General features: G+C 37.7%; 2 protein-coding genes across 2 annotated transcripts in view; one reads left to right on the forward strand and one right to left on the reverse strand.

The window, feature by feature from the left end:
* Positions 1-1,873: 1,873 nt before the first annotated feature.
* Positions 1,874-10,904, forward strand: LOC125241854. Its single transcript, XM_048150534.1, has 6 exons — positions 1,874-2,107; positions 4,242-5,795; positions 5,982-6,159; positions 6,874-7,124; positions 7,707-7,890; positions 8,516-10,904. Exons 2-6 carry the CDS (start codon positions 4,634-4,636, stop codon positions 10,899-10,901), a joined length of 4,161 nt encoding a protein of 1,386 aa, XP_048006491.1. The 5' UTR covers positions 1,874-2,107; positions 4,242-4,633; the 3' UTR covers positions 10,902-10,904.
* A 4,454-nt stretch (positions 10,905-15,358) lies between these two features.
* The window catches only part of LOC125241853 (collagen alpha-1(I) chain-like), a 74,981-nt gene continuing 71,507 nt past the window's right edge, over positions 15,359-18,832 (reverse strand). The window contains 5 exon segments of the mRNA XM_048150532.1: positions 15,359-15,562; positions 16,142-16,244; positions 16,456-16,571; positions 17,326-17,480; positions 18,193-18,339. Coding sequence (XP_048006489.1) covers positions 15,425-15,562; positions 16,142-16,244; positions 16,456-16,571; positions 17,326-17,480; positions 18,193-18,339 — 659 coding nt within the window. The 3' untranslated portion in view covers positions 15,359-15,424.

Here is an 18,832-nt window from a genome sequence, read left to right on the forward strand (position 1 = left end):
AAACGAAGATTGATTGTTTAAACAGTGGTTCACCGTAGTAGCTTAAACCACTTTACCTTTTTTTGGCTGACGAAATAATGCTATGAATAAAGGTTCTTCCAGACGGAACAATTTTTCATATGTACAATCTGGAAGGCAAGATTACTTGTCGGAATGTTTTGCATTCCAACAAAATCTTGCATCAGTTTACAGCAAGTTTACAGGCAGAAGGCATTTGTGAAAATAATATTCACCATACTCCAGATACTTCAGGACGTGTACCCAATGTTTCACACATTAATGGTATATGAACTTAAAAGAAACTTCTTGTTTTTAACCGCGATTGTGAAGTTGAAAATGTTCTGGACACTACTAGGGAGTAGGGAATCGCTACCTGTGCGAGACGTAACATGTCTGTAGGTAATTAGGCCTTTAAAATATTATTACTTGGCCTATTGGAAAAATATATGTTCTTATTGTTACAGTTGTTTAAGTATAAATGGTATAAATACATCATTGGCATGGTGACTATTAAATTATTTGACAAGTTCACAATACAATATAACGGCGACATGAGAAGACAGCCTAAAGGGCGAACTACACAGGGATTCGGCGGTTTGTAGGGCTAATTAGATCCACCCAGCACAGGCTACTCCGTGAGTCGATTTTCAGTGTCTTTGATTTTTTTGATTGTGTCTGATCTGTCATCACCAGAAATACAACTACAGTGACAAGAGGTCGCTATTAAGGCCGACACACTATTAAAACGCGACGCGCCCCTGTTTTAATTTTCTACAAATGTTAACGGGTAACCAGTACACGCTGTCCCGATTATATAAGACGTCGCCACATTATTGCCATATGAAAGCGGTTTGTAGCGACTCCCTTTTAGGGTCAGATAAAATCTTGTCAGGCCAGTATAGTATGAAGAAAATAGTTTCAATGAAATTCCGCAACATATGGCGCGTAGTAATATATTTCTGGTCAAGCTTTTTATTGCAGTTAGGGCACAGAATATATAATAGTACAAGTACAGAAGGCCCACTGCTTTGATGTTCACGACATGCCGCCTTTTTAAATACCTACAAAATTCTAACAAAGAAACGAGCCGCACGTGCGCGACGCCTGGCGATAGGGTTGCCTACGGATTAAAACGATTTAATACTCAAATAAAATGTTATACTATTATATTCAAGTCTTGGGTACTTTCTAGGTATATATATATGGTATTTATATATTTTTGTTTAAGTTTCAACATCACAAGCCTTATTGAATCTTTTCGGGGGACTTAATCAATAGTAGATCTGTGTAAACATGTCCTATGGTATTTATTTTATTCATGATATCTATTTAACTAAGCATTATTAGCCATTCCACACGCGGACATCGCATATGAACCTTAAAAAAAACTCGCGACGTAAAGTAACATTAGAAAGTGCGAACGTGCGTTTCGTGAGAACACGCGCAACCCCTGATTAGGCCGCGAACTCGCGGCCGCCGGCATGTACTTGTAGCGCGGCGATAGAATCGCGGAGTGAGCCGCCCCTGGTTAGGGTGCGCGCCCACGGGCAACAAAGTTGCTCGGTGAGTTACGCATTTGTATGAAAAGTTGCGTCGCTTCGTGAGCGCACTTTCATATTAGCATGGGCTATGACCACAAACTACTAAGAAGATACTATGACCATGGGGTCGCGACAAAAAAGTCGCCCGTGGGCGCACCCTCTTAATTTAAAGATTTCATAAATTTCATTCTTAATAGCTTTTGTCACCACCATAAGTTGCCAAAAATGTTTCATCGTGTGGATCTATTTAGACCTGCACTGCATACGACGCCAAAGCCCCTTTTGATTTGACAAGAAAAAGGATTTATAGTCTGTGGTCTTCTATTCCGCTATTATGGCGCCGATAACACTAAAACATACTTGGAGTGTTCAATTTTTAATGGAAACATAGGTTTTTTAAGATTGTTATTGGCATCGAATGGGACGGTTATCGTTTATTAGCTTATTACAATATACGAGTAATAGCCTGAGACAGTGCTACAAGTGCCAAAACCACCATGGAAACGGAAGACATTATAGAATTGGGGTCTTCAGATGAAGAACCCGGGCCGCCTCCGCCTAAAAAGGTAGATACATTACATATTATAAATGCGAATATGCTCGGCGCTCTGTTAGCACAATTAGACAATAAGCCTTTCATTTACAAAATACGTCAGTAAATTAACTTAGTAATATTTGCGAGACGGTTCCTGACTGATGATGCTGTTGACGTGCATCTGTTATCCATTTCTACGAAAATTGCAATTAATAATTTATGAGTTTTGTTATACTTAGTGATTAATCAAATTAGATTTATGCGATATTATTTCTTATATTTTAAATATTTATTAGTACCATCATATAAACTTTAGATGTAAAACTATGAACTCAATTTTCTGGCATTGCATCTGGTTAAAGGAATTGGTCCTACAACAGTGATGAGCTCCTTACAACTCACATTTTATAAGATATAGACATGGAATCATTTTTAGGGTTCCGTAGTCAACTAGGAACCCTTATAGTTTCGCCATGTCTGTCTGTCCGTCCGTCCGTCCGTCCGTCCGTCCGTCCGTCCGTCCGTCCGTCCGTCCGTCCGTCCGTCCGTCCGTCCGTCCGTCCGTCCGTCCGTCCGTCCGTCCGTCCGTCCGCGGATAATCTCAGTAACCGTAAGCACTAGAAAGCTGAAATTTGGTACAATATGTATATCAATCACGCCAACAAAGTGCAAAAATAAAAAATGGAAAAAAATGTTTTATTAGGGTACCCCCCCTACATGTAAAGTGGGGGCGGATATTTTTTTTCATTCCAACCCCAACATGTGATATATTGTTGGATAGGTATTTAAAAATGAAGAAGGGTTTACTAAGATTATTTTTTGATAATATTAATATTTTCTGAAATAATTGCTTCTAAAGGAAAAAAAGTGCATCCCCCCCCTCTAACTTTTGAACCCTATGTTCAAAAAATATGAAAAAAATCACAATAGTAGATCTTTATAAAAACTTTCTAGGAAAATTATTTTGAACTTGATAGGTTCAGTAGTTTTTGAGAAAAATACGGAAAACTACGGAACCCTACACTGAGCGTGGCCCGACACGCTCTTGGCCGGTTTTTGCTGTACTATTACAACATTGGTGTATTTTATGAAGGTCAACAACGTGTTATGCTGTTACAAATTAAATAAAAACAGACTGGTTAAAGAATATTACCCTATTTGCCCAATACAGTAAAAAAAAAGAATAAGTAAGAAAAAACATGGTAGTGTATGAGAGTAAAGCATTGCATGAATAAGGAATAAAAAGTTATATGTATCTCATGCATCTGCAGTAGTATTTTTTAATAATGTCCCAATGTTACAGACTGATATTTAAGCTAAATTCTTATTATACTGTCTACATGATGTGTATGGCATTTATGTCTATATATATTTCATATGTCTTGTCTCTGTCTTGATTGATGGTCAATAGCTGGGTCCATGCCATAGCGCGCATGATCATGGATATTTTGTGTCCGTGGAATTGCCTCGCGAAATTGCCTGGTCAGTGTGGGCACAGCTATAGGTGTTTGTCAGGCTGGATAGAGGAGGAAAGATTGGTGCTAGAGTGTAGTTGGTGGTTACTATCACAAATTTAACACTAGGTGGCGCGATAGCGCCCTGTCCCTGTCACACTATATTATATGTATAACCTTTATAACAGCCCAGTGTGGGAGCACGATAAGAGATACATTTGAAAATTTCTAATCCTGAGGGGCTTTAAAAGTAACTGAAGTTCTGTATTGAACATAAACTTTATGAAAAGGTATTTTATTGCAAGTGAAGAAAATATATTTCATCATTGTTTTGGGCAAGACTATTTGAAAGTGTACATTAAGCATTTCAAAAGAGTCTAAACCTGTTATATACTTGCATTGCATTAAAACCTGTAAAAAATGACACTATTTTAGTCCACTAGAGGACAGCAGAAGTGTGTGTGATGTATAATTTTTAAGTGTGCACAGCGAATAATAATTATATTGCTTATTATAACATATAAACTACTAAAATTCTGGATTTTACTAGTTTTAGAATTTAGACGCCAAGCAATCGCCTCTTTATGCATTTTTTGTAGGGTTTATAATTTGTGTTGGCTAACATGTTACATAATTATCATATGCATTACTGTAATCATCATGTTAAATTTAATAACTACTCTTTTTTTTACTATTCTTATATGTTTTTAGATGAATGTAAGAAATGCCATGGTTCACATTCCGGCAAATCTCCCAGGAGTGACAATCAAACCTGTCAAAGCAATACCACAACTGCCAAAACTGGGGAAAAATATAACCATCACGAAAACAAACACTAGTTCAGTAAACAAATTGATAAACCAAAATCAAAAGCTTACTGTAGCTAAAAAGAAAACAATGGGGAAAAAATTGCACAGCCAACCCCATCCAAGGGAAAAATATTTAACCCACTTAGTCTACCAACTAATCCTGCCATCACAAAGTTAAAAAATCCAATACAGATTAAAAAGCCTCAGCAGAATAAACCACAACCTCTACAAAGATTGCCACCAAGCATCACAATTAAGAAGACAGGGTCAGCAGCCAAGCCTCCACATATAGTTATGCTTCCAAAACCAGTTCTCCCAAAAACCATTCCAACACGAGCTGTTAACCCAAAAACGATGCCTAAACAACGGACAAATTTAGGTAAAAAGAGAAAATTAGAGGTAGTCCAAACAGTCGAACTTGATGATGATGATGCTTCTACATCGTCTAAAAGTCCTCAGTGGTATGTGAGACCAGAAGAACAAATTGAGATCCCTGTTGAAGATGATATTTTACCTCAAGATGAGGCAGCACCTTCACAAGAGGATACAAATAATAAAGAGCCAGAGGTTCCTAAGTATATTGAAATCACAATAGAGGATAGTCCTGTTAAACCAGCAAAAATGAAGCGCACGCGGGAGCTAAGCACCGAAAAAGTAATTATGATTGATGATAGCCCCAACAAAGGTACCATTGTAAACGATGAAGTTGGTGAGTGCAGTGACAATGAAGTAGACACTGCAAAGAAGGTCCCACATAGTAAAAAGAGACTAGACTATCCACATGAGCTTGAGACCATTGAAGAATTACGTACACTTGAAATAGAAATTGAACCAATGAATCTAGATGATTCTATAAATTCAAATGATTTGAATCCAAAGGATAGTGACAAATCAAATAGTAAAGCCAGTAAAGAATCAAATACTAAAGTGAATAAAGAGGCAAGTAAGAAAGTAAATAGAAGTTCAAACACTAAAGTAAATAACGATTCAAATTCTAAAGCAAGTAAAGACAGTAAAATAGTTTCCTTAACACCAGAAATTATGGAAACAGATGAAACATCTGTTGAGATAGCACAAAACAAGCAAGGTTCTGTCTCAGTCAGACAAATCAAGTCCATGCAACTAAAACAGAACACTAAAGTAGCTCCGAAAAAGGATGTTGGATTGCCGAGTGAATTTCATCCTATTTATCAAAACTTCATTAGCTTATGTATTCAATTAGAGAACTCAAATGACATGGAAAAGATAATCGAAAAAAAGATAAAGCCTTATTATAGACAGGCACCAAAAGAATATACAGAATCGGAAGAATTCCTTGACATGGTATCTAGTAAAATAACAGCCATGGAGGCTGCTCCTGAAAAGATGTATTTGTATATCAAAGACATTGTAGATGAACTGAATTTACAAAGGAAGTATATGAAACAAGTGCCAGTGGAGGAACCCAGGTCTAAAGGTAAATTTATATCATGTTTTGAGATTAAAATTAAAATCATTAATATAAACACAGTATGTTCTTCTGTCATCTGGAACGGTGACTATTTGCTGATTCAACCACAATAATCACATGAGTATTTCAGTTTAGCCACAGAATATATAATGGTTTAGTAGGACACTTTTAATTTGCCCTTGTTTTTTTCAGATGTGGACAAAGACAGTTTTCTATATGGAAAAGAAAATGAATTGGATCCCAACAAGCAGAGGCAGATACGGAAATTGGAGAAAACACTCAAGAAACTAAATCGAGCCATTCAGAAACTTGAGGCCCAAGAAGTAGATTTTGATGACGAAGAAGACTCTGTATATTTACTTACTGAAAAGTGAGTACCATTGCAGTCATTTGATCCGTCATAAACTTTTTAAAGATTTAGTAAGGTATGAATTTTGTAAGAAGACTAAGTACATCTTGATCACTAATTCTGTAAGTTTTCTGCTAACTTTGTTGTTCTTAAACTGCTGTTGTTGATGCTCTTAAATTCGTTATGTTTGCTGCTCTTAACCCTTTGGCCGCTAAAGGTGTTATCCAACCGCACAATATCAACTTTAGCATTAGCACATTACGGGAAAGTTTACAACATATGCGTGAAGTTGGACGCTTTAAGAGTCTATTAATTTTGATTCCTTTGTGTTAACGAAAATTAATAATTTTGCGACATTTAATTACTCCATCCATACTAAGTCATACCATACTAAGTTGGGAGTGACAGTCACGTCAGTGCAAATGTTATTTTAAAGGTCAAACTTAACTCTTGCAGAGGCGGCACTGTCGTAGAAAATCGTTGCTAAATTACGAGTATTGTGGTCTAACTATAGTTAGTGGAATTTAGCGTTAGCGTTTCAGTAATATTCGAAAGTAACTTGGCTTCATAAGCCATATCAAACCTCACGCTCATAATTAGCCAGGGTGGTCATTGCCGATTACGACATGGATAGATATATTGCAATATAATGTCAGTTCTGCATTATAAAGCTGTCGGAAGCGCCTAACTTAATCTTCCAAATCTTCGTTAATTGTAAAATAAACACGATTACAGGTACAAAGAGAGAATGGTACGAGTGCACGCAAAGTTCTGCCAACTGACAAATACTAAGCTGCCTTCACAACCCCGGATCGTGATCGACCCCCGGCCGGGGCTGTCCGCCGCGCCCGCGAAGCGCCTCGAGGCGTGGATCAACAAGAAAAATACCGTTACATTTCCGGATTTTCACGATGTGTTGCGCTGTGTCAGGGAGGCCAATGAGATCGACAAGCTTGGCTGGAATGAGGCCTTCATAATGGAAGAAGGTATGTCTCTATTCAGAATAAACATTATAAAGAGAGCCCTAAAATATTTAATTATTTTTGTAAATTCATGTTTGACTGTTAAACTGTCACCATAAATATCAGTAATACAGGTGTATGATAGCGGGTCAGTAAAGGCAGCTACCATATCCCGTGCTTCCACTCAAAAACGGTCTTAGAAGACCTTCCATCTATTTCAAATTGATGAAGATTGGTGTTTACAGATTTTGGAAAAAACATACAGGTTGTGAGAAAAAGGTCATTCCTATCAAGGATCAACAGTTGTATGAAACCAAAGACAAAAATACAGCTTAAATAATGTTTTGTAATTAGGTTATATGTTAATTGACATTATATAGCGCTCTTAAGTTAAATATATGAATAAACTAGCTTTTGCCCGCGGATTCGCTCGCGTTACAAAAAGACAAAAAGTAGCCTATGTCACTCTCCATCCCTTCAACTATCTCCACTTAAAAAATCACGTCAATTCGTCGCTCCGTTTTGCCGTGAAACAGACACACACACTTTCCCATTTATAATATTAGTATGGATATACTATATAATATGTTTCACATCAAATTTCAGCTAGAGATCTCTTTGTACGGTGCGGTAGAAAGCTACAAAGACGTAGACAAGAAAACGAATGGCGATTGGCTACCTCTAGAATAACTGCCAACGTTGACCCGGCCGAGCAAAGTGATGAACTTAAGAAGCAATTGGAAGCTAATCGCCGCCTGGCTAGTACGAAGGAAACCGAAGTATTTGACAAGTAAGTTACGCATCATTACAACACAGTATTCAGTAAATAAATAAATAAATATTGGGCACACCTTACACAGATCAACTTAGCCCCAAACTAAGCAAAGCTTGTACTATGAGTGCTAAGCGACGATATACATACTTAAATAGATAAATACATACGTATATACATAGAAAACATCCATGACTCAGGAACAAATATCTGTGCTCATCACACAAATAAATGCCCTTACCGGGATTCGAACCCAGGACCGCGGCTCAGCAGGCAGGGTCACTACCGACTGAGCCAGACCGGTCGTCAAATATTCGCCTGCTAGTTATGTCGCGGCTGCCGCTCTCGCATTGGACGTCCTAGTCACTTGCATACCTATTTAAGTTCTGCAATGCTATGGAGGCTGCGGCTAATAAGGACTGATAATAAGGAAGTCAAATGCATTGAAAACATAGGCTTCAATGTTTTGCTTAGTATGCCTTTTTTTCTAAAATAAATAGCTATATTCTTATGCGGTATGTATATCACCCGTTGCCCGGTGTAGGGTTTAAATGTAATTGTACCAAATATGACGAAAATAATCGTACAAATAAAAACTCCGCAAGGTTTCCGCAATAACTAATTATCATTATTATTTTTCTAGATTTTGTGACAGACAAAGTCAGCTGAAACTGGAGGCTGAAGAGATCGACGATAAAGACGCTGAAGAATCTCCAGTAGAGAGTGAGGAGGAAGATAACGAAGACGATTCCTCTCTAGAAAGCAAACAGAGACGAAAAGACAGGCTAAGAAGGCTGCTACAAGAGCAATCCAAGAAGAACATTCCTAATAAAATTCAACCAGACGATAACACAAAAACAGAAGATGACCCTCTCACGCAAAATGAAGAATCAGATGGAAAAAAAGAAGAAAAAGAAGAAATTGAAAGTAAATTTGACGCAGTCAACGAAGAAGATAAAATACAAACCCTGAGTGATGACAGTAACGAAATTGGTTCAGATATGGATGAACTACACTTGTTACAGAAATTACATTCTGATTGTGAAATACGGACAGTCTCGTCGTCGTCTGATTCTGAAACCCCTATAGCTATTTCTGATACTTTGGATTCAAGTTCTGATAATGAACAGCCAACAAATCAACAACCCACGGACGTTATAAGTATAGAAAATTCCAGTTATTCTGATGATTCAGATGCTGACAAAAAAGATCCCTTAAGCGATAATAAAAAGTACACAGTGGCGAGTGAAGATTTAATGGAGGAAAGTAAAGAAATTGAATGTTCTTCTTCAAGTGTTGTAAAAAACACTCATCTCGCAGATGCTGTCATAGAAAATATGGTTATATCTGATGATGGAAGTAACCTTGATGACAATACCAATTCAGGAAAAAGCGATAATTCATCAAAAGTATCGCTACAAGAAGGGCAAATCTTTGATAAGGATAGTGTTACGTCTGAAAGCGTTGAACTCAGTATCAATGATGTTGCAAAACCTAGCGATGCTGAAGATGAACTAAGTACGAACTCGGATATAATTGAGAATCCTGGATCATCTGCTTCATCAGGACAATATGAGGAACTTCTCAAGGAACACAATGCTGATCCCCTTCTAAAACGACCAGATTTAGTTCCGCGAGATCCTTCGGATGAACTCTTTGATAGTATGGTAATTAAACATTACAATGATCCACTTGTTAAGAAACATCTCAAGGGCTCTGATTCGTCTAATGGGGATGATGCAGAAAACTCAAACTCTGATACTCAATCTACAGTTGCAACTGAAACAGCAGAAGAGGCCAAGAAAGATTTGATAGAAACATCAGTAGACACCGAAGAATTCCTAAATTTAGATTCACCATCAGTACAAATAGTTGATAAATTAATTGATAAATTGAAACAGTCTGACGGATCTCAAAGCAGTGACGAACTTTTAATGAAAATTGATCAAGAGATTGGTTTGAACGCCGAAGCTATGTCCCCAGTAACATTCGAGCTAGAGAAGGCGGTTGGTCTTGCCAGACAAACCAAAGCATGGCCGAGGTTTAAAGATGAATGTTCATCTATGAGCTCTGCTGAGGAAGAAAATACAGGTGATCATTCTCAGTCGATGCCGCCGAATTCTAATGATTCCAAAAATGACGATGAAACTGTGCTAGCGCAACGTGAAGAAGCAAGTCCAGCTGCAGATACAAATGATTCAGACGTTTGTGGGAATGAATCTACGAACCGCACACCCACGACTAAAATTACTACCCAAGGTATTAATATTTCTACTGATGATAACAGCGCGGGCGCCTCCTGTTCAGAAAGTGTGAACCAAGTGACGGATAATAAGGAAGTCACACATAATGAATCAGGTTCTATTGAAAAATCCGATTGTACTAACATTTGTAGTTCAGAGACTGCTGAAGAGGTATCCGAAGCAACTGATATCAACAAGTCAGCAGCTACGGCTGTCTGTACTTCTAATACTACAATAGAAGCATCTGGTGACTGTAACATTGCAGACATTGAAATGCCTTCTACTGAAGAGAATATTGAGAATTACAAATCTACTGATGAAATAACTGAATCGATGGAGGTTGTGCCTGATTTAACGGAAGAAAAAGAAATTGAACAGTCTAAAGAAACAGAGTGTGATGAACTTATTAATAGTGTAGCATCCCTAGCAAACGCAGATGATGTAGATTTGTCATCTATTCTTGATAACAAGTCTGAACATCTTCATCCTAATGAAACCCTAGAAGAAAACTCGGGCGAAGGAGGAGACTCTGTGATGAAGATTTTGAATTCCAGTAGTGGAACTAAGAGTAGTATTGGAAATGAATTTAATGGTAATGTAAATATTAATATGGATATTACTGACTTACTTGATAATGATACTAGTTTATGTCCAAAACTTGGAGATAATTTAGGCCTGGATAATTTAAATGAGCTAGACTCAGTAGAAAAAGGCGAATGTGAGGATAAATCAGTCCCTAGAACAATTTCAAATATGCGTTTGCAAAGCACTGAGAGTAATAATTAAATCTGATTAGATAATATTAGTATGAATGCATTTATTCAATTCAGATTGATATGATGGTCAGGATACTCTGAGAATTTTTTCTATGAGGTAGCTTTGAATTTAAATTAAGTGATGTCTGTTGTACGCAATTTTCTGGTCATCTAAAGAGTTTGCCATGCCGTAGGATCCCCGTAGGAGCAGTTCTGTGATGTACCCGGTGGAAATAGAAATTTGGCTCTTCCAATAAAATTTTGAAAGTATGTACTTACGCAATTTAGTAGAGATCATACGAAAATTTATATAGATGACATAACTTAAGAGCAGAGGGGACGGCCGCTCACCATATACACGTAGTCCCTTGTTCCCACTCTAGATTATCATTATGCAATAGTACATTACGATACAAGTGCGAAAAAAAGGAAGTTCGAAACGAGTGGCGACAAATTAAAACACGACCGAAGGAAGGAAGGAATATAGGTATTGATTTTATCTTCATATGTCATGTCTTCTATGTTATTTGTAAGACATTCATTTCAACATTTTTATTTAGTCGGTTTGGTCCCCAATTGTGTAATTTTTTGAATCCCGAAATATTTTCTGAAATATGAAAAATACACAGTGAATTTTTACTAAGTTATGTTACGTGTTTAGTGCGTTTTCATACCTTGTCGCATAGCGATGAGATGTCCTGTGTAAAAAGTAGGCTTACAATTAAATGTTCCTTGATCTTTAAGAACCGTTGGGATATCGTAGATTAACAACGGATAAGTTACGGAGCTCAGTACTAGCTGTAAAGAATTAAAAGGGGCGAATGAATAATTAAGCATTTCGAGTAGGAATATAATTGTTTTAATGACTAGTTGCTGTTGAGGGATGGCGAATATGCCGGAGGGCTGTAGCTGGAGGAACTAATTAATAATTAGGTGGAACACCTATGTTCTCGAGTTGATAGTACATATCTCTTAAGATACAGTCACCGGCATAAATAAGTGATGATTTCTGTACCTTTTCGCTTTAAATTGTTTGTCAATTTCGCATGAAATATCAAACAAGACGTTAATGTGACAAGTGGCCCATTTCTCAAAGCTGAAAGTTACAAGTTACAAGCGTAAGTCTCTTTTCAACTTGTCATATTAGACATTGACTACCACTTGTAAATTGTATCTTGTAGCTTCGAGAAATGGGCCCTAGGTATAGAAATCATCACTTATTTATGCCGGTGACTGTACCAATGGGATTTGGCTGTTTATTGCCCCATAATTTCTGTCGCTGGGGACAGCCCTGCGAAAACGGCAATAGGATTAAAATCCGTGAGACGAAATTTTTTTGGGAGGTGCCTTTGGAGTGAAAATGACAATCTTTATGAAATATTTTTATACGTTTCGTGGACGAGGCAATAACTGGAGAGTGATGACTTGAAGATTGCTCCTATTTGTATCCATATAATTGATGGCAAAAATCAAGCTAAAATGTCTGTATAGCCGTGTTTGTAGTTATACATATACTGTATCATTAATTGATTGATAGCGTTCAGGTAGATATCTTTTTATATTGATTTAAATTAACACTAATTGAATTCGCCCGTCCGCACACAAATACCTATAATCGTCATGTATATTGTATCGGAGTCAAATTTGGATTTCGACCGCTCGGTTTCGTGTTTTTCTTTCATTACTAACTCCACTACTATGCGATTGCATAGGTATTTTAATTCTACTAATACAATAAAAAGACTGCTATAATACTGCTAAAATCTAAATTTCTATCGCTTGTATTTCATAACTATAGAATTTCGGCTATAACCACAGGTTTCCAAAGGAAGAAATCGAGCGTTCGATGTTTAACCCATGTCGGTTGGTTGGTTTCGAATTATTATAGATATTTTATATACGTTCGCCCGATGTGATGAAATGATTATTGATATAATAAAAGGGAATTATTAATTCTTAGTGTAGGCAGACAAAAAGTGGCACTTAAAAAAATTGTTTTGACAATTCACTTATTGTTTTTCTCGAGAAAAATGTAATCTCCCAGGTATTCATTGCTTAAGCCTTATACGCTGTCATCGATTTAATGATGTACTGATTTTTTAAATTGTAAAATACGTATGTTAAATACAGTAGGATACCTACCTATCTAATATACATGTATCCATGATAATTTTGTGTAAGAAATAAATTTAATTGCTATATGCTACTCATTTTTTATTCCTTCTCTTGTATACATGTATTTGCATGTTGCCTCGTGTAGTAATAATAGTTAATATAAGGTCAGTGTGGGGAAGACCGTCTACCCGGAAAGACCGTCTATTGACTATAACTTTTGTGTTTATATATCTACGCCTCTCACACCTCCGAAGGTATATCAGTTTTTCATCCTTAAGCCATTGGTCTTCAATACATATCCCTAAGACGAACACTAGTTAACAATAAACTTGATTCGTGTTTCGAAGTCGAGCATCGAGTTCAACATGGTTCCGCAAAAAATTAGAATAAAATAGAAGCAGTCGGAATATTTGTATATCATATATGTAACGTACTCATTTAATAACCGTTCTTTCTGACTAGTACTATTAATCTACTCAAAACGCGTTCAATTTCTTGTTTTATGTTCTGAAATATGTAACTTAGAAATTGTGCCTACTCAGAAAGTCCGGCATAAAAGAGAAAGGCAAGACCGGCATACGATAAACAAGGAGTTGCCAACCTTTTTAGGCTTTATTGGAAATAAGTCGAGTGTAAACAATATCAATATATAAGTACGTTTTTGGCTTATGATAATTGTACCGTTTTTGATTTTAACTTCGAAATACAGTTTTGGTAATGATTCGTATGGTGTTACTAATATCATTCGAAAGTATTAAATAAAAATGACATAGTTGTGAAGAATTATAAGTGGTGAACAGAACTAAGCCTACTTGCGATTAAATAACGACTTTAAAATGCCCTTGTAAAAAAAATTACTTGGTATCAACAATGCCAATTTGACGTATTTTAACAAAGGCTGTAATGGATAAATAGTGGGTAGTATTTTTTTTTTTATTTAGCATTTAATAGTACATTGTGCATCAAGGGAAGGAACTTGAATATTACTAACGAGAGTAAGTTAAATCGCGACGGCATGCCCGAGCGATTTAAAGACTCGAGTTTGTAATATTCATACTCCCCGAGTTACACACAATGTTTTTCATCACACTTGCAATATAAAAATATGTAAAAAGATAAAAAAAAATTGAATACAGTACTAGAAATTTCATAACTCCCTTGGGAGAACGATTTTTCTATAACTCACGCTCCGCCTGCATGCAAAATCACATTTAGTGTGCGAGTATGATGAAAAAAAAAAATAACGCATTCATTCATATAAACTGTAGTGACTAAAGCAAAACCAAGCATTGCTAAGAAATGTTACCAAACTAATTCACGTATCTTAATATCCTATTAGGTTTTCTTAATAACATAGTTTCAAAAACAGATAAGTAGTTGGATTTATATGAGCCTGTAATATCGTGACTAAATTGTATTCGCTGGTGTTCGTTGGAAAAACAGTATTATGCAATATCTGGACCTGAAAAGAAAAGGTTATGAACCCCATCTACGGGACATATGCCGGTCTTGCCTTATAAATAGAAAAATGCTTATATGTTCAAAATTTCAACGTTATTTTAATAATTATCTAGCACATTCTGCCCCGTTGTTACGTAAAATAACAATGATCATGATTTTGGAACCTAGTCTCATATGAAATTACGCGACAACAAGCACTAGACGGTCTTTCCGTGCTCATCGCGGGAGAACGGTCAACCCGCCGAGCCTTAAAAAATTTGATTTTTATCACTTAAAAGTACCTTATTTCACCAAAATACTGTAAAAGCTTTGTAAAATATAATATTTGCTATCCCATAGGACCATGCGCATTACGCCAGACTGCATTAATTATAGAGTTTTATCCACTCAAACTTTATTTCAAATAAACTATGGCGGTCTTGCCCGCACTGACCTTATGTATGATGCGTCTAGTAATAGTTACACTACAATCAACTTTTCAGTGGAAAGTTGTTCAATATTTAAATTGCTGACAAAGTTGGCTTCGTTTACGAGAATTTTGTGTGTCAGATTACTACATTTATTTTTTTAGTGGTTGCCTCAGTCTCTTCAATTCTTTAGTTCTAAAGACGTTATCTTTTATCTGATACGGTATTTTGTGTGATGTCGCTTATGTGATATTAAATTACTTATAAAGTTACACATCGCTGGCTGTGTGACTCAACCTCGCCTCATATACTCGTGTTCGGCTTTACCAATCAAACTTATAATAATCGCTACAGTATGCAGATTGATCTGCTATACGAGGCTGAGTCATACGATGTCACTAACCTATACGAGTTAGAGTCACACAACTCTCGACAGGTTTCTTAGAAAAATGGTTTTCTCTCTATGGAAGCCACAGTTTATTTAGCCTACATGAAAACAAGGAAATCAGTCGTCACAATAATTTATTTACAATATTTACAAAGGTTCTAAGTACACAGTAAACAGTCCTCGTCACTTGAAACAGACCGGGCCCGGGACGAACGAGAAGTCGTGCTCGGCGTCCGCGAACGTGCGCGGCAGGAAGTCCGTTACGGGCAGCCGGTCCATCCGGGAAGTCTTGATTTCTAATACTACCTCGCCCTTGCCAGCCTGGAAAATATAACATTATATAACATAGTGTATAGTCTCGAGTTTTGTACCTACACATATTATAATTATTTTATTTTATTTATTTAAAAACATTAACACAAAAGTTTACAGCACCAAAACTTATGTGGTATACCTATTAAAAAACTACATCGTTGTTACATAAAATTTTAAGGTTAAGGTTGTTACATAAGGTTTTCAGGCAATAAGGCGTTATTTCCAAGGCGTCATTAGAGATCAACCTTATCAACAACCATCAGTTACGTTACGTTAGATTCAGAAACAGATTGAACATGCGAGGTTGGCCATACAAATTGACCACGTGACCCTCTGGGCTGGGCACACACATTGACCATGTGTGCCCAGCCCACCTGCTCATTTTCGTTTTTATTAATATAGGCAGGTACCTAATAGAATCGTTCCAGTCTGCAAAGATTTTAATAGCCCCGCTTCTGCAAGGGTTAACTAAACCTCATAAATTCATCAAAGTTTGACGTTTAAAATAATATCTGCACTGGCGAGGCTGTGAAAATCGTTGCAAACTTATCGTGGATTACCTATACAATTGGGATATGTTTTTACCTTACAATCGTCCTTCAGAAATATTGGTTCTCTGAATTCAAATGAGTTTTGACCAATCAGTTTGATATTGTTAATTTGTGTCAAGTCGTCGGGAATGTCCGATCTGAAAAAAAAAGCTTCTTTACATATTTTATACTATTACACACATGGGCCAAACAATAAAAGAAGTGGGTGTACATTATTGGAACACAATTATTGACTCCGTAACTTTGTTTGGAATATTACTTGGGAGTGGAAAATGGAAATGGCAAAACCGTCCCACAATAAGGTCACTTCCGTGTTTTTAATAAAAAAAGAAAACCCATGTATTTTACCTTTGTTCAACTCTGGTATTGATGCACGTGTATGTAAAGTTTTGTCTGGCTCCGCTGGATAGCAGTCTCAGGAATCTCAGTTGTATAGAGCCAGTACCCTCTCCCTCGTATGTTATCTGAAAATAATAAACAGGTACGCATGTTTAATGATAGTACATTGTGCAATAAGGGGAGGAAGTTGAATATTACTAACGAGAGTAAGTTAAATCGCGACGGCTTGCCGGAGCGATTTAAAGACTCGAGTTAGTAATATTCATATTCATTCATACTCCCCGAGTTACACACAATGATTTTCATCACACTCGCAATGTAAAAAATATATAAATAGATGTAAAAAAGTTAAGTACTGTACAAGAAATTTCATTATTCCCTTGGGAGAACGATTTTTCTATAACTCACGCTCCGTCTGCGTGCAATAGCACATTTAAATTGCGGGTGTGATTAAATATTATTTTAATTAAAAAAAAACTTTACAATACTACATATAAAAAACAAATGATGGTAATCATTTTAGAAATAAAAAAACAACTTGAGAATAGACCGTCCGGGGAGTACAAGTAGCGGCACGTAAGTTTAGCGCTGACCGTTATTGCGCAGAAGTCAAAAACAGGCAGGCAAGCATGGTCGCGCGATAATTGATCAAAACATCTGGCCGTCCCTATCGCACTATTTGTATGTGCGATAGGGACAACCAGATGTTTTATCATTTATCGTGCGACCATGCTTGCCTGCCAGGTCTCTCAGAGGATTACAGGGGCGAAGGGTGTGCGATGTGCAGCTATCCCCTTCACATTTCACTCAGCGCTAAACTTACGTGCCGCTTGTAGTTACAGTAGTGTACTGAGTTAAGTAACCAAACCAGTAACTTACCCGATACCCATGGTCGAGTTGTGAGAACTTTTGCGCAGACCCATAAGCTTTGTACGTGCCAGGTTCCTTGGCATCGGGATAAAGGCAGGTGTAGAAACCTCTGCAGAACACGCGCACCGGCTGACTGCCGCCGCGCGCGTCGATCCAGTAATATCCTGCGGAGTTGATAAATTTGATATGTATTGTGTTATAAAACTTTTTGAAACGTAGTTACAATGGATGTTTATATAAATTTGCGCAAGACTTCAGGCCCCGAATAACATTTCTACGACGCGAAACGAAAACGAAACGCCGCGAAAGGTTGTCTGGCTCTGTCGCCCCAATATGCAAGAGCCATAGAGATGGATATCTACGAGCGTTTCGTTTCGTGAGCGTTTGTGCCATGCGGCTACGCACGCAGAGCTATGATACTAGAGCGGACACGCCGGCGGCGGCCGTGTCGCAGTGAGCAATGTCCTTTGCCGCATGCACAAACGCTCACAATAATATCTCTGTCGTAGCTATCTATCTCTATCGCTCTTGCGTATTGGCGCGACAAGCCAGACTACATTTCTGCGGCGTTTCAGTGGTGTTTCGCGTCGCAGAAATGCTAGAGTAGAACGCCGCCAGTTCACCGCCCCGTTGTCTTTGTGTGCGACTGTGCGTGCGTGATAATGATAATACGACTCGCTGGTCGTTCGCATGGATAATTGGACATAGTCATGGAAATGGTGAGCAATACTCGTAGAAGAGTCCATCTGCAAGTGTGTTGGCTCAAGAAGTTACGATAAGCGTATTCAATTCAATAGAAATCGCCCAGCATGTCCGTTCTCCTTCCGTCCTATGTGCGTAGGACAAATACGTAGGTTGCTCTGGCTGTTTACATACCGTCGGTGGAGTTAGGGTGCGTGACCCGTAAGTCCCTGCAACTGAGCGCGGGGTTGCCCCGCGAGCCGCGCGGGCGTCGCGCCGCGTCCAATTCCGTGCGCGCGGCTAGTACACCGTTCATTATCTCTTTGGCCCAGTCGATGTCTTCTGCAAAAATAGGTTGAATGAAATAAAATCTGGTTAATACTTATTATAAAATTAGTATAACAACTAATCCTGATTATTATGAACTTCGAAAATGAAAATGAAATATTTATTTTTCAAGTAGGCATATTACAATGCACATATGAACGTCAAATAAAGGTACGCCGGCTCTAACTACTTCATTTATAATCCCGCAATAAATAAAATCTGGAGCACCTGTACCGTGTTACCCGTACTAAGTACAATGGCAACAAAAATGCTTCTACGATTGGTCTCATTTCAGGGCCTCCGCTAGCTGACGCGGATTACCCGGGACGGACGCCCGTCTAACAGATGGTATGAACATTCTATGAAATTGTATAAACAGGCGCGGGCGCGTGCGACGGACTTTATTTATTGGCGGGACCTGCATGCGATCACGGCGGGCGTCCGAGCCAGCTAGCGGAGACCCTAAAGCTATAATTTCTACTACCCCAGACTATATTTCCCATTTTGA

This window comes from Leguminivora glycinivorella, chromosome Z (genome assembly GCF_023078275.1).
Source record: "Leguminivora glycinivorella isolate SPB_JAAS2020 chromosome Z, LegGlyc_1.1, whole genome shotgun sequence".
In the NCBI taxonomy this organism is placed as follows: domain Eukaryota; kingdom Metazoa; phylum Arthropoda; class Insecta; order Lepidoptera; family Tortricidae; genus Leguminivora; species Leguminivora glycinivorella.

What these genes read in the sequence shown, in the direction of transcription:
- LOC125241854 (XM_048150534.1), top strand. Translation starts at nt 4,634, where the DNA reads ATGCTTCCAAAACCAGTTCTCCCAAAAACCATTCCAACACGAGCTGTT. An exon ending in GGAGGAACCCAGGTCTAAAG is followed by an intron (nt 5,796 to 5,981) that starts GTAAATTTATAT and finishes TGTTTTTTTCAG; the next exon opens with ATGTGGACAAAGACAGTTTT. An exon ending in GTATATTTACTTACTGAAAA is followed by an intron (nt 6,160 to 6,873) that starts GTGAGTACCATT and finishes ACACGATTACAG; the next exon opens with GTACAAAGAGAGAATGGTAC.